Source organism: Pan paniscus, chromosome 3 (assembly GCF_029289425.2).
Source record: "Pan paniscus chromosome 3, NHGRI_mPanPan1-v2.0_pri, whole genome shotgun sequence".
In the NCBI taxonomy this organism is placed as follows: domain Eukaryota; kingdom Metazoa; phylum Chordata; class Mammalia; order Primates; family Hominidae; genus Pan; species Pan paniscus.
This window is the reverse complement of record NC_073252.2, coordinates 106,937,805-106,954,289: the sequence shown is the minus strand read 5'-3', so window position 1 is coordinate 106,954,289 and position 16,485 is coordinate 106,937,805. Positions and strand designations below refer to the sequence as shown.

At 34.9% G+C, this 16,485-nt stretch overlaps 1 protein-coding gene across 6 annotated transcripts in view; it reads left to right on the top strand.

Moving 5' to 3' along the window:
* COL25A1 (collagen type XXV alpha 1 chain) overlaps positions 1-16,485 on the top strand; it is a 499,684-nt gene that overhangs the window by 449,390 nt on the left and 33,809 nt on the right. For 4 of the 6 annotated variants that reach the window (XM_055111699.2, XM_055111701.2, XM_055111700.2 and 1 more), the window contains 6 exons: positions 5,559-5,603; positions 9,035-9,079; positions 11,638-11,718; positions 12,606-12,668; positions 13,290-13,340; positions 16,341-16,367. In XM_055111699.2, the coding sequence (XP_054967674.1) occupies positions 5,559-5,603; positions 9,035-9,079; positions 11,638-11,718; positions 12,606-12,668; positions 13,290-13,340; positions 16,341-16,367 (312 nt within the window). Of the gene's footprint in view, positions 1-4,913; positions 4,938-5,558; positions 5,604-9,034; positions 9,080-11,637; positions 11,719-12,605; positions 12,669-13,289; positions 13,341-16,340; positions 16,368-16,485 lie in introns of all 6 variants that reach the window. The other 2 variants (XM_063603863.1, XM_055111703.2) reach the window with 1 other exon arrangement.

The following is a 16,485-nucleotide window of genomic DNA, read 5'->3' as shown; positions in this document are numbered from 1 at the left end:
TGTAAGCTTGGTGACAGAAAAACATTTTATGCTTATATTAACTTGATATGTAAATATTAAGTAAATGGTTATTGGTTGAATAAGTATACTTCATTCATATATACAAGCCGTTTCTTTGCTTGTAAGCCGAATTAGTTGTTTTAAATATTTCTCTGCTACTTTGTACCTGTTTGAATTATTTTTCCATCTTTATGATTTTACTAACACAATCTAATTATGACAGATCTGTACCTGTATAGGTTCTTTGCTACAACTATCATTTTTAACTAGTAGAGCACTAAGTCGTTTTTTTTTTTAAATCTATTTTCAGCTCAGCCTATTTTTTGGCCTTTTCATTATTTTTCTTCTGGTAAAATACAAACAGAAGCATGTTTACTGCTTGGAGAAATGTTGCTTGGACAGTATCTTTAGTTAGGAGCTTGAATTAGTGTTCCTCTGTGTAATTGGATTCGATGTAAGTGGTGGCCTCTGGGTTACTGTCAAATTCTAGAACTAGTTTTCTAAATTATTCCCTTTTCCCCACAAGTTGATAACTATGTAAGGAAAGAAAGGGAGACAGAGACAGGGAACACAAAGTTTTGGTGTGCCTACTGTTTTCAAAGTTCTTATAAAATATAGGGACTTTTTAAAAACTTAGTTTATTAGCAATGTTGTAAATTGCCCTTGAACTACTTCCAATGGCCCCATAATTCCTGCTACCTTTAAGAGGTATCTACTTTCTTATCCTCCAAGAACTGCTCCAATATAATTGGGCATTTTCTGCAACACTGTGATCAAGTTCTCAAAGCATTCTTTGCATGAACTGGGCCTGGCATGAGGCAAGCTATCCTTAGTCTAAAATGGAAATCTCTATTTTGATCTCCCCTCTATTAGCTCAGTCATTTGGGGAAAATTGCTTAATGTATCTATACTTCATTGATCTTATCTGCAAAATAAGGATGTTATTGGTATAAATTTTTTTCTATGAGTCCACGAAACCTAATACTATTCTTAGGGTGATTTTTCAGAGCTTCTGAACACTTTTTACTGATATGCCTAAAAGCATTGTACTTTTTAAAAAATGTGACACCTATATTTCGATATGAAAAGATATACTTCTGTTTCTTGTTCTCATCTTTAATTGTATATGACTACTAAACAGTCAATATCCATCATAGTCAACTAGTTCATGCTTATGTCTCAACCTAAAGGTTTATTATTCTTATTGGGTTGGTTGTGAGGCAACTATTTGCCATGCTTATAAATAGCTTATAGTTATCTTTTCACATCAAAACTATTGGTTTCCCTAACATAGTGCTCTAGTGAATTGAGTCCCTCATAAAATTAATACATTAGATTGAGAAGAGATGGTAGACATTTATTCTTCTAATTCTCTAACCAGTGATGGATATTTACAGTTTTGCAGGTATGTCATTGTTATCCCTTTTAAAACAATCTGCCAAAAATACTCTAGGATAATCAGATAAATAGAAATATATTACAGTTATAATCATACCATATTAGAAATATAAAATTTTACTGTTGCCTCTATTGAAGATTGTGATTTACATAAACATTGCCATAAGGGATTTATTTTTATTTAAGGTGGCTAAATTTCTACAAATTAGCAGTAAAACCTCTGTTTCCTAACTGACTCTTTAAAAAATTCTCATCGCCATCTAAACTAAACCTGTTCTCTAGTATGAATCGTGGGCGAGTTTAAGTTTTCATCATTATAAGAAATGAAAGAAAGTAACCTTTAATTCTAAAGAGATTCAGATAAACATTTCAGGGAATAAATCACAAAGCAGGCTGCTGGGCTTTACCCAATTTGCAGTTTCTGTAGTTCATGCCTCCCATTTCACATCGCGTCTCACTAGAGAATGCCATGTCTTTCTCCATCACCACCAAAAATTCTGACTTTCAAATCATTATTTGAGTTCAAGAGAGAATCCTGTTGAGTTTATATAGCTTTAACTTGGATTTGCCACATATAAGAAATGCACAGTGAGCCACATCGTTAGGACTTCTTTGTGTGTCTGCATACTGGTGCTTCCAGTTGGTGGTCAAGACTATGTGTTTGTGAAGTTAGCTCAGTTTGTTGTCATTAAAACCTATTAGCTGGATGGAACATTATACAATTTTAAAGTATCACAAACATAGTTATTTAACAAAATCATTTAAACTCCATCTGTTAGGTCAGTTACTATTAATAATATTCTTTTATTTTGCAGCTCATTATTAAACATGTTGTTATCTTTAAATTTAAAAAAATACAAACTAGCATTGTGTTCAGGTGAAAAATGAATTAGTATATGGCACATGTTGGAAAACCTCAGAGAGCTCAAATTTGAAGCTCCCTTTCCTTTTTAGGGCTTTATGATCCTGTTTTCTAGTTAAAAAGTAACATGTAATTGGAAGACAATGATAAAGAAATTATTTCTACTCCTTAATTTTCTAATAGCCTTGTTTAAATGACTTCTCTACACTGTAGGAACAACAAAAAAAAGTAGCTTTATCATAACTACAAATCCAATTCTTGTTCTAGGTGAATTCCTGAAGCATAAACTGAATGGAATTATGTTACACAGATCTGGTGGTGTAAAATTCTGGGACCTTATTTTTTTCTTATAACCTTGCCCCCAGTTTGTGGACATTTTACCTTTTACAACAATTAAAAAAATTAAAAAAAAACAGTAACAACAGCTCAAATCAGAAATTGGAGTGGAATAGTGGAAAACAGAAGGATGGTGTTCAACTGATACCTACGAATTTGAATGTAATTGAATAATGTTTCTCTATGACCAGAGTCCCTAAAGGAAATGTTCTCCCCTCTGTGATTTCATAAAGTGGTTGTCAACCCCAAAGAACTTTCAGCACAGAACCTAGACCAGAAAAATGTTAATTCAAAAATATGTTTCATGGATCAGGAATTATGTTTTAGAGATTCAGACTTAGACACAGTATATTTTGTTACAGTTCTCTAACACTTTAAGAAATTAGATTAATTCTTTCAGTATATACCCAGTAATAGGATTGCTGGGTCAAATGGTATTGCTAGTTCTAGATCCTTGAGGAATTGCCACACTGTCTTCCACAATGGTTGAACTAGTTTACACTCCCACAAACAGTGTAAAAGTGTTCCTATTTCTCCACATCCTTTTCAGCATCTGTTGTTTCCTGACTTTTTAATGATAGCCATTCTAACTGGCATGAGATGGTATCTCATTGTGGTTTTGATTTGCATTTCTCTAAAGACCAGTGATGATGAGCTTTTTTTCATATGTTTGTTGGCTGCATAAATGTGTTCTTTTGAAAAATGTCTGTTCATATCCTTTTCCCACTTTTCAATGGGGTTGTTTTTTTTTCTTGTAAATTTAAGTTCTTTGTAGATTCTGGATATTAGCCCTTTGTCAGATGGATAGATTGCAAAAATTTTCTCCCTTTCTGTAGGTTGCCTGTTCACTCTGATGATAGTTTTTTTGCTATTCAGAAGCTCTTTAGTTTAATTAGATTCTGTTTGTCAATTTTGGCTCTTGTTGCCACTGCTTTTGGTGTTTTAGTCATGAAGTCTTTGCCTATACCTATGTCCTGAATGGTATTGCCTAGGTTTTCTTCTAGGGTTTTTATGGTTTTAGGTTTTACATTTAAATCTTTAATCCGTTTTGAGTTAATTTTTGTATAAGGTTTAAGGAAGGGGTCCAGTTTCAGTTTTCTGCATATGGCTAGCCAGTTTTCCCAACACCATTTATTAAATAGGAAATCCTTTCCACGTTGCTTGTTTTTGTCAGGTTTGTCAAAGATTAGATGGTTGTAGGTGTGTGGTGTTATTTCTGAGGCCTCTATTCTGTTCCATTGGTCTATATATTTGTTTTGGTACCAGTCTACTATAAAGATACATGCACATGTGTGTTTATTGCAGCACTATTCACAATAGCAAAGACTTGGAACCAACCCAAATGCCCATCAATGATAGACTGGATAAAGAAAATGTGGCACATATACACCACGGAATACTATGCAGCCATAAAAAAGAATGAGTTCATGTCCTTTGTAGGGACATGGATGAAGCTGGAAACCATCATTCTCAGCAAACTAACCCAGGAACAGAAAACCAAACACCACATATTCTCACTCATAAGTGGGAGTTGAACAATGAGAACATATGGGCACAGGGAGGGGAACATCACACACCAGGGCCTGTCAGGGGGTGGGGGGCAAGGGGAGGGATAGCATTTGGAGAAATACCTAATGTAGATGACGAGTTGATGGGTGCAGCAAACCACGATGGCACATGTATACCTATGTAACAAATGTGCACATTCTGCACATGTATCCCAGAACTTAAGTATAATCAATCAATCAATCAATTTTAAAAACTCATTTGTTTTTCTGATTAAGTTCACAAAAAAATTGGAATGCCAAAAAAAAGGAAATTAGATTAATTCTATGTCGACTAATATCTTTAGTTATGGCACACACACACACACAAAGTTAGTTTTAATGCAACAAATGAGCTGCAGACTAAAAGAGAAAAAATATGCAATTGGGTATTTCAGTTTTCTCTAATGAAGTACTCTCTAGAATAGTGCTTTTATCAATAGCAAAATTTCTCAGTTCACAATTATACTGACAAGCCTCTAGCATATATGACTTTACTGCATTATTTTTTCAATCAGGTGAATTAAAATTTTGACATTTCTTTTTCTTCAGCCATAGATTTTAAAAATAGGATTCTAAAAGTAATTTTTAAAAAATCTCTACAACTATACTGTATTGAAGATAGGGTAATATGTTCTCAGTATCTTGTCAAATCCTTTTAAGATATCAGACTAGCCAAACATATTCAAAAAGTTGATTATTTCACAAATGTATTACTGTACTTTGGCACACAAATAGATAACTCTGTCTTTGTCAACACATTTTCCCAACAGAGGATTACCACCTTAACTGTCACGGTAACTCCTATTGCATGCTTTCTGTGGTTTGTGGTTTTGTATTTGGTGTTGATGCATGCCAGCCAAAATGGTACTAATGTAGCTATTGTTTTTATCTGACACTTAATTTTATGTTTTCTTGTATTAATAGTCTTTTACATTTGCTCCAGTTGAATCACTTTGTCTGCTTAGTGAAAAGGTCAAGAAAAAAGTGATTGCTAATTTTCTTAAAAGTCTCTGGCCTTATCTGAACAATATAGCTTTATTCTTTAGGGTTTGGGAAATCAACGCCTTTGGGGTGGAGGGGTAAGGAGTGTATGTAGAAACAAAGCTAATATTCATATGCTAATTCATCCCAATACGATGAGTGTGGAGCATGGCAGCAATTTTACATTGCCTTACCGAATCTACCCAGAAGCACCTTCCACATTATTTTGACCTCAAATGTGTTAATATTTTAGCATATAAATAGGTGTTTTTTTCTAATTATGTAACTAGTAAAATTTTTCCTCATTGCAAATTTATATTTGGGGAGATCTGATTATGATAGAAATAAGGAAGGTGTATAGTGTGCCTATTTAAGGCATGAATTTTAATACATATACTTACTACTTTTAAAAACTGTGCTTTTTCTTGATTTAGGGTCCCCCTGGACCTCCTGGACCTCAAGGACTACAAGGGCCAAAGGTTATTCTTTATTTACTTGTTTCCATTTATCACATACAGTGCAGGGAATACCGCATTAAGTATATGCATCTTTGAAAATCAGTCTTACAAAATGCTGAAGAAGCTGAGATCAACAGTATTGTTTTAGAGAGCGAAGAAAAGAAATTGAGGTCTGGACTGAAGGAAGATAGAAAATTAGAAAAGAAGAAGGGAAAATAGGAAAAGAGGAGAGAGAAATTTAATTTAGGGGAAGACATTGAAAAAAGATATTAAACAAGGGAAAAACAAGTTCCACAGAAATTATAAATGTAAAAAACACTAAATGTGGTGTATGAAAACAAAAGAAAATGTTTGATTAAAGGAGGATTAGAGAAAATTTAACTTGACATCAAGAAAGATCCTTGCTTCTAATGCTTTTATAATAAAAAGAATAAGAAAAGTTTTAGTATGGTGCATTCACAAATCAAAACTTTAGGAATCATTTTTCATAATGCATTCTTTATTATATACTTTCAGACATTTTGCCATTTAAATCTTATCTAATGAAACATACCAACTAAAAATAGTAGAAGGCTAGAATTGCTTGCTTATATCTAAACTTTGTTGATGGCTTTATCCCTCCAAACTGAAGCTTAGTCATTCAACCATGTTTGATCAATTAACACATGGCCAGTGATTCTGGCTTTTCAGAACTGAGCTACATGTGTTGAAATATGACTTTCGTCATTGGATTCTTGTAGGAGATTCAAGTTATTTCAGAATTCATCTTTTGTTAATGCTTCTTAAGGCAGTTTATTTGCTAAGTCTGTCATAACACACACGCACACCTATCAGCTTTCATACTCTCTCAAGATACTTAAAAACAGAAATCTAGTATATAGAAACTTTATTTTTCTATTATATAAAGGAATATAAATTACAATATTACTGAGCTCCTTGCCTATATATTTAGAACATAGATCCTAATTTCAAATAGATTTCTTGTACAACATTAATATAAGGTGTGGGATTTTTAACTTTCTATTTCTCCAGCACATTCTGGTCCCTAAGAGACATAACACAAAAAAACTATACATAATCTTTATTCTTGGTGAGCAACACTGCCTGGATCCCCATTCAATAATATCTTGGTGAGCTGGACTAGATATCCTAGAAGGAAATCTGCAATTTCTTTTTTTCCTTTGTGTAGAACCAACCAAGTGTCTAAGTTCATTATTTCTCCTCCTCGCTTGACTAAGACTCCAGAACCAAAATTGTCCCCAAAGCTAAATACATATCTCATTTCCCACAAACCTCAAAAGTTTCCAGGACTTTTCTCTTCTCTACAGTCCAAAGGCCTAGAGAAGCCCCAAAGGCACCCATTCTTTGACCCAAAGAGGCAAAAAGGACCTCCTAGGTAAAAAATCTGTATCACTAAAACCTATATTCCCCTGGTTTTATAATCCAATTGCTATTCGTGTATTAATTCAGTTATTCAGTAAGTAATTTTTGAGCCTCTACTCTATGGTAAGGACTAATATCTAGTAAGGATACTAGAAAGAAATTCCAATAGAGGGCTTATGGCCTAGGGAGGGAGATAGGCAAGTAAAGGTACAATTATTAATAGAGTAAGTGCATAGAAGGTCCCTCTAAGTCTTAAGAGCCAAGGGTGGCTTTGAGTTGAAACTGAAAGACAGGAAGAAGTTGCCCAGATGAATATCTAGACAAGCAATATGGAGGAGGGTTGAGTCATTCTCGCTTTCCTCCTACCCTTGCCATCCTTCCCAGTATGCTATCATCCCTACCCCACCCACCCCACAATGGTCTTATAATTGAGATCTTGTGTTAGCTGATATAGTCCTTTATGTTTTTCATGATCTGTCCTTGAGAAGGTTGGGATAATTGGGGTGGAATGTAGCTATGACCAAGAGACAGCAAAATGTAGCCTGAGTCAAGTATAGAACCCCTTCTGATCTTGGAATTCAGACTGAATGGGAACTTACTCAATTAGCATTTCTCCTTCATTTATCACACAAGAATTGTTTGATTCCCTACACATCAAATAACTCTTACAAACCCCATTTGAGGGGTGAAGGATAAATGAATAACTCATGAATTATGTTTTTCTTTTAAACACTTGTGAGTCATATTTTAGAGGGAAAAGCCTAGCAAAGCCATCATTATTGGACCCACAGTGCTGACAAGTATTCAGACTGAATGAAACTAGGGCTTAGCCAGGTGCATCCAACCTCAGCAGACTTGTTTGTGGCAAAATAAACTTTGCTGCTACCACAAAGAGCAGGAAACCTGAAATAAGAAAAGGCCATTCCCCCGCCGCTTTTCTTGCTTCATTTGTTTATAACCACAAGATCATGCCTTCCTTAAACACTGGAAAGCTCAAATTTCATGCTATACCTCATAGCTCTTAAAGTTTTTACCAGGGAAAGGAGCTCTAACCATTTCAATATTGTGGTTTATAGTATCACCAAACAGGCCTTTCTAGAAAATACAGCCTCAGGTCAGCTCCGTTGGAAATCTGTCTGTGAGGCAGGCCTCTCACACTCAGAAGAGCTGTTTTTACAAAGTTTCCACAGTGTGGGATTCAGGGATATTTGTAATGGGATCCACATAAATGACTCATTGATACAAAATAATGCTTACTTTTCAAGGAATTTATTTAGTCACCTTTCAAAACTGAAAAGTGACTAAACATTTGCTGTTCGATTAACTTTCTGGCATATTGTATAAATTTGCTTTTAATGGAACATCTTCAGTTTAAAAAAGCAAACAAAAATCTCTATATTTTGAGTTTGTCAAAAATCTTTATAAATCATAACATGAATAGTAAATTTTAGTTCATTCATAGCACAGTATAAGAAATTGAATTGATCCAAAAGTAATTTTATATGGATTAAGATATCTGATTTATGATATCCTTCAGTGAGGCTTTTCTGGAAATTGCACACTCACAATCATGAATTTGTAACTAACTGTTTGAACTGTGCCAATTAAAATATTGTTGAAAATTCATGGGGCTTTGCATTTAATTTTTTTAGGTTAACTGTTATGTTTTCCTTTTTACTGAAATTGGAAAGTGAGAGAAATCATACGGAGGTTGTATGGAGAAAAAAATTAACTGAGGCAGATAGGTTGTTGCTATAGGATATGGTCAGCTATCAAATTGTGTCTATCAGTTTTCCTTGACCATTCTTTTTTAGCCTGCATCTCACATGGAGAAAAAATAAAAACACTAAAAGCATTGGATCTTAGCTACATATAAATACTATACATAATCTTGAAGAAAGATTATTACTTCCCTTAGTTTAGATATGTGCTATAATAGAATATTCTCGGGTTATGATGCATTTGCTGAAAGTCAAATTGTGGTGTTAACAAACTAGCATCGTTTTTTTATGTAGTGCGGTATGTTACCAATGAGAATGAAGGCAAGTCATCTATTTTTATCTTAATAGGGAGAGCAGGGATCTCCAGGAATCCCAGGAATGGATGGAGAACAGGTAATTTTCAAAGATATATACTATTATTTAAAGCATCATTCTTGATTACTACTTTTATTGTAGGTTTGAAGCCAAAATGTCATGAGCATTGATATTTGATACCCTCTTTCTTTTAACCATTTGTTCTAGAGACTTCATTGACTCTAAAAAGCAATTAGTTTGAAATCAGACATTAGTTTTCTTTGCAAAAACATCTAAGCCATATGATACTTCAGTTTTGTTCTTAATACTTTATATCAACCTACCAGTGACTCCCCTGCAAATTTTTAATAGACTTGTAAAAAAAATCATTACCAAGTTAGTAAAACTAGCCTAATTTTTGTCAGTGAATACAAATATGTCAAGATTAAAATCAGTGACCATAGTTTCCACAAAACTAAATCTTGCCTATATGCCTTATTTAGACAGTTTTCTTTTCCCAAATAAAGATGACACCTAATCCCTAGATCCTTAGAAAATACAGAAACAAGCAGGGAACTTGTAGCTTGACAGAGTATGGTAGTGTATCTCTGAGGGTTCCCTGTAAAACAGAAGTCGGCAAGCTTTGTTAATAAAGGTCCAGATAGTAAATGCTTTAGGCTTTACAGGCCACATACAATCTGTGTTGAAGTTTCCTTTTTATTTATTTATTTTTGGTTAACACCTCAACAATTTTTTTTTAAATTCACTCTGTACAAAAACAATCCCTGGGATGAATTTGGCCCGTGAGCCATGGTTTGGCGACCTCTGCCCTAAAAGAATCTGAGTTGGAGAACGTGGACAGTATTCAGAATTTGGAATGGAATCAAAAGGGTTAATTTCAAGATCTTTAGTGTTTTCTTGATTTCCATTATTTACCCAAGAAATGGCTAAAATCAGGAAAATCATAAGAAATCAAAAGGATTCTTAATACAGTTAGTGCACATATACTCCTCAGAAGAAAGTATTAGATAGGAAAATGAGGTTTAGGATTATTTTTACTATCAGAGTTATATGCTGAAATAATAATAATGCCATATTAAATGAACATGTGGTAAACAGAAACATAGATACCTTAGATGATTTGCTATATCATAGATCACTTAGAATTTTAAAGTCTGTCTATGTTACTTCTCTGACCATTGGTCATTATAAGTAATTAATTTGACATGCATAATGATATACAATATGGCTCCTACAGATATAGTAGCTAGCTTTTTTTTTTCTTCTGTAGGCTTTGCAAGGTCTTCTTTGATCACTAAGTACAGTGGGTTGCCGTCCTGCTGCCATCACTAGATCCCTAAAAATAATCCAGATCTTATTAATCAGTAAGATCCATCTATTCACTCAGGCACCTACTTACCCATTGGGTAATTCTGAATGCTATTAAATAGGTACAGTTAACAAGAAAAGTTCCTTTCCATAAATAATTTTTCTCCATCGTTTTTAATAAAGAAAAGATAAACAGGTTTGTGCAGCCTAGAAGCCCCTTACCATAATAACTATGATCATCTCTACTGAAGAATGAGCCATTAGTATATTGAAGTGAGTTTCCTAGGATGAAAATGCGTAAAAATATAAATTAATGTCAATATTAATATTATAAAATTCAGGCCAGGCATGGTGGCTCACACCTGTAATTCCAGCACTTTGGGAGGCCAAGATGAGCAGATCGCCTGAGGTCAGGAGTTTGAGACCAGCCGGGCCAACATGGTGAAACCTCGTCTTTACTAAAAATACAAAAATTAGCTGGGCATGGTGGCGCATGCTTGTAGCCCCAGCTACTTGGGAGGCTGAAGCAGGAGAATGGCTTGAACCCAGGAGCCGGAGGTTGCAGTGAGCCAAGATCGCGCCATTGCAGTCCAGCCTGGGTGACAGAGTGAGACTCCGACTCAAAAAAAAAAAAAAAAAAATTACAAAATTCAGATTTGTTAACATTCAAAATGCATATTTATCTATTTCCTCACTGTAAAGGAGAATAAAAATACCATTCTGACTCACCTCATAGAGACATCATGAGAACAAAATAAGAACACTGTGAAGAGGTTGTCATATTTTTAAGCATTGATTGAGCGTTAGTGTGTGGTAAATGATCCAATGATTTACCAGTCTGTAGACTGGACCATTGAAAACTGATGGTGACTGGAACTTCTGCCTGCAGTTAGGAGGGAGGGGAGTATAGTGGTTAGAGATGAGAGAAATTTGGACATTTGTTATTATATAACACTAGGTCCCAGTTCAAAATACATCCTGTATTGTTGAGAATTAAGTCTATTAAGTTGTTTTCAGGTCTGGTGAGATAGAATTAGCTGCCAGGTAAAAATACAAAATCAGGAGAAATTATGTCAAAACCTAAGTTCATGTTTTTTATGCTTACATGGCCTAATAGAACTTAATCTATTTCATTACAAGGAGAAATAGTACTGATTGCATGTAGAAGGTTGCTGTAAGAAATAACTCTACCTAAAAACAAAAATCAGAATCATCTCAACACTGAACCCACCTATTAACGAAGTTGATCTGGAATTCTGTTTTCCCTAGGATGTAATTATCAGGGGTCATTATGCTGCTTACATGCCAACCTTGTCTATCATTTTTAGGGACTCAAAGGCTCAAAGGGAGACACGGGGGACCCAGGTATGACAGGTGAAAAAGGAGGAATTGGACTTCCTGGATTACCGGTATGTTTATACTTTCTGTTTGTTTATACTTTTTATGTCATGTTCTTATTAAGATAAATTAAACAATCAGAAAAGAGTTATATTATTAGCTGCAATCTCATCTAGTGGTTCATCTCATATTTTTATTTTGAAATATTTGAGGTATTATTGATTAATTACTCTAGGGAACTCAAATTGTAAGGCATGTAACCAAATGAATTATAAAGGAAGCCTTCATGTTTTCCTGAATTGTTTTCCCTAGAAGATAATAAAATAAACATAGTTGGCCACTTTAATTTAGTATGCATAAGATGGTGGTAACTGGTTATTGTAAAATAAACTATAATAAAGAAATGAGCCAAAAAATATAGGAGAATTAAAAAACAAATTACTCTGGAAAGTGTCCTCTGTGTGTATGATACTATGGGATGGTGCTTTATGGTTTTCCCCGTAATTCTAACTGAGAATTTGGAGGAGAAAATGTAAAAATTGTTTTAAAAAATGCAGTAAACTCCACTGCCTTAGACTTTTTTGTAAAACAAGGAAGTATATAAATGTCAGTAAAAACTAAGTTAAAAGCCTTACCTTTGCTGTTTAAATTGCGCACCACCATAAAAGATATAACATTTATAACTCAATGTATTTAACACTGTAGGTCTTTAACCAATCAAGCTCAAACTAGTTTTCATTTACTTTATATTTTATTCTACATATTACCCATAATCCTAGGGATTTTAATAAGCTTGCTATTTTAAGCTAGAATTCAAGGAGATAAATCCTTCTTTTATGTAGCAAGTGCATAATATTATAAAATGTCAAGAGAACAATGGGTTTGGGGAGAAAATTCAATTGTCTCTTACACTGGAAATAACTTTACCTGCTTAACTCTGCTTAATGGTTATTTATAGGGAGCCAATGGAATGAAAGGAGAAAAAGGAGATTCTGGAATGCCGGGTCCACAGGGTCCTTCTGTAAGTCCATGGTGGCTGAACTTCCATGGTTCCTGAACCTCCTCACACACTGACCTGTTAACTTACCTATTCCACCTCTGCCAGATGGCTGCACAACAGTAGACAGACCTCAAACCTCTTGGTTTGTCAAACTGTAGAAGAAACATCCATCAGCCCTGCACAGTGATAGACAAAGTATATCAGAGGTCTGAGGTAGAAGCAGGTTTTCAGAGGACTGTCTAATCCTGAGGAAAAAAATCAATGGTTTTCTCCTAACAATGGGTAGATCTTTGTGAATATAGAACATACTTGTTTGTTTCTCCAGAGCCCTGCTTATGCTTAGTGAAATATTTGAGTTTGATAGTAGTGACATTATAGCATTTCTTGGTAATTAGTTGCTTCCTTTTCTTTTAACTTAGTTTTCATTTATTCTGGCTTTTGGAGAACTTTTTTTTGGAGTTTTTTTTTGTAATTCTCATAAGGGAATTTCTAAATCTAGAGAATCAAACACATCACTTATTCTAGTATCTTTCTTCCTCTCCAACTACTAATGGCCTTAGCAGAACCCCAGCACAAGATTCAAGTTGAACTGCCTTATCTAAATGAAGTAACCAAATACATTTTTATTTTTTGGACATACAGATCATAGGCCCACCAGGCCCACCAGGTCCCCATGGCCCACCTGGCCCCATGGTAAGTTTCCCTTCTTTCTGAAATGTAATTGCTTATTTATGAGCATGCTACTAGAGAGAACATGAACACATCCCTCTAAACAGCCAGCTTGTATTTTGTACTACTCTCTGTGGAATGGATGGAAAATACCAGGAGCTTTGAGATATATTAACTTTACAGTGTTGTCATTCACTCTCCCAAACACATATGTTGGGAAGAGATAGAGTAGTTTTGCGATAGAGGTGAGGAAAGACAGACACATATAGCAAGCTCTACTACAACCTTACAGCGTGAACACTGGCAAATCATTTTATCCGGCCACTCCTCTAACCTGATACCAGCAGAATAAGATTTAGAATTGGCTGGACACAATGGCTCATGCCAACACTTTGGGAGGCTGAGGTGGGCAGATCACTTGAGGTCAGGAGTTACCAGCCTGGGCAACATGGCAAAACCCCATCTCTACAAAAAATACAAAAATTAACTGGCCATGGTGGCACATGCCTGTAGTCCCAGCTACTCAGGAGGCTGAGGTGGGAGGATTGCCTGAGCCCAGGGAGGCCGAGGTTGCAGTGAGTTGTGATCGTGCCCTTGCCCTTTAGCCTGGGAGACAGTGAGACTCTATCTCAAAAATAATAATAATAATAATAATAGTAATAGCCATTAAATAATGTTTTCTGACAAAGTTTGAGGTTTGAACTCTTTAATGAAATGTTCAATAGGAACATTTATGTATAAGGTATCAAAACATCACACTATATCCATAAATATATAGTTATTATGTGTCAATTTTTAAAAAGAATATTTGTAAAATAGTATGATAAAAATTGCAGCTTACTTCCTCAGATAACATATATTGTTAGATCTTTTCCTTCTTACTTTTATGATACTTTGATTGATTCATTGAGCCAGGGCCAGTGTTAACTGCAGGTGTCTTGCAGTGGCCAATGGTGACAGTGGCCCTGCCCTCAAGAAACTGATGTCCAGTGAGGAAGGCAGCCATTAAGAAAGTATAATTCTCTAAATGTCAAACCAATGACAGTTGTGTTAAGGTTAGAATGTTGAAGGCAGAATGCTTCAAATGCTTTTGACTGGGGCAGAATAAGAGCAAGTCAGGCAGGCTAGAAGGTCACATGTGTCTCTCAGGTGTCAATAAATCAAAGGACTTCAGTATTACAGAATAAGTAAATTATGGTCACTCTTTCCTCCCATTGCACAAGAAAGAGCATTATTGGAATGATCTAAGCCAAGAGTGTAGCCAGTGACTAGCTCCATTTCTATTTTATAACATAAACAATTATTATTGACCTTTTTTCTTCTTCTTTCTTACTTCTTCCTTCTTCTGTCTTCTTTCTTCTTTCTTCTTCTTCTTTTTTTTTTTTTTTTTTTTTTTTTGAGACAGGGTCTCACTCTGTCACCCAGGCTGGAGTACAGTGGCACGATCATGGCTCACTGCAACCTCTACCTCCTAGGCTCAGGTGATCTTCCCACATCAGCCTCCTGAGTAGCTGGGACTACAGGCACATGCCACCAACCACGCCCAGTTAATTTTTGTATTTTTTGAATAGATGAAGTTTCACCACATTGCCCAAGCTGTTCTCAAACTGCTGGGCCCAAGTGATGCACCCGCCTTGGCCTCCCAAAGTGCTAGGATTACAGATGTGAGCCACCTCGCCCAGGGTGACCTTATTTTCTTAAAACTAGATGGTTCATTAAGAATTAAGCAAATGGCATACTTTTGGCTTTTTAAAAATACTCCCTCTACTAAAAGATAGAAGGTTAAATTAGAAAATGCTACAGCCTGTTCATATCATAAAATTAATTAGTTTAGAGGAATTTTAAGCCATTATTAAAATGAGGTAAGAATACCTGATAAAGTAACAGCCATTTCCTGAAAATGCTTATCTGAAACTTATTGAAAAGGAAAATATTATTCTAATGTGGACATATGTAACAAATATATAGGCATTGCTTAATAAAAACTTTTTCCTGCAGTTTTATAATTTTACTGATGGATATTTAAATACTCCTTTCTCCAAATAGTTTGTTTAAATCACTTGAAAGGTTTACAGCAATCCACAGTAACCTTAGTTAATTTAAGTTGACTAGTCTGTATATTTAGATTTTCTACAAAATATGTGTTTTGTAATCCTGATTCATGCATGCATTATGACTTTCTTCCACTGATAAACAATTATTACAAGAGCTTTGAGGAATTTGTTTTTGTAAAAATAAATGCAATCTAAATAATAATGCTTAGCTTTCCTACGTAATAATCTTTTATTTAATCTGAAATAAATGATGCTACAGAATCCCAAATTTGGGTGTCATCTCCTCACTTCATGTCTCCTTTAGATTCTTCAACACCTTGGGTCTGGAGGAGTTAATGGAAAACTTCTCCTCTTCCCTGGCACTTAAAGTCTGGGGCTTCTCTTTGGCAAATTTCTCTTTGAAGTCATATTTTTATTTCATTTAAACTCATGAAGCATCTCACGTATTCCACTCAGACTTTGTAATGGTAATTTGAGTTCAGAATACCTCTTTTTCCTACTTCTTTCTTCTGTGTAACCCTGGCAGATTTCTCCCTCCTCAAAGGTATTAGCAGACAGAATTTCTATTAATGAATTTCCTATTACAGAGCAATCCAAGAGCTGGAAGGAACTTTTGGTGGGTAATAAATAACATCCACTAGCCTGCCTCTAGCTATAGCTCAAACAAGAAGATGCTTGTCTCACATCTCTTTTGTTATGTGATATAATATTCACTCTTGCTGGGAAACAGTGAATCAATTCTTTTTTTTTTTTTTTTTTTTTTTTTTTTTTTTTTTTTTTTTTTTTTTTTTTTTTTTTTTTTTTTTTTTTTTTTTTTTTTTTTTTTTTTTTTTTTTTTGAGACGGAGTCTCGCTCTGTCGCCCAGGCTGGAGTGCAGTGGCGCGATCTCGGCTCACTGCAAGCTCTGCCTCCCGGGTTCACGCCAACAGTGAATCAATTCTTAATTAAAAGCTCTGTTTTCCATTTTCAGGGACCTCATGGACTTCCTGGACCAAAGGTAATCCAACAAATCCCTTGATTATTTGATTTCTGCTTCCTTGATAATCATGGAGAAGCATGACAGAAGCATGTCTGTCCTGTCTTATTTATTTGTCAAGTAATGTTGATAATCTTTG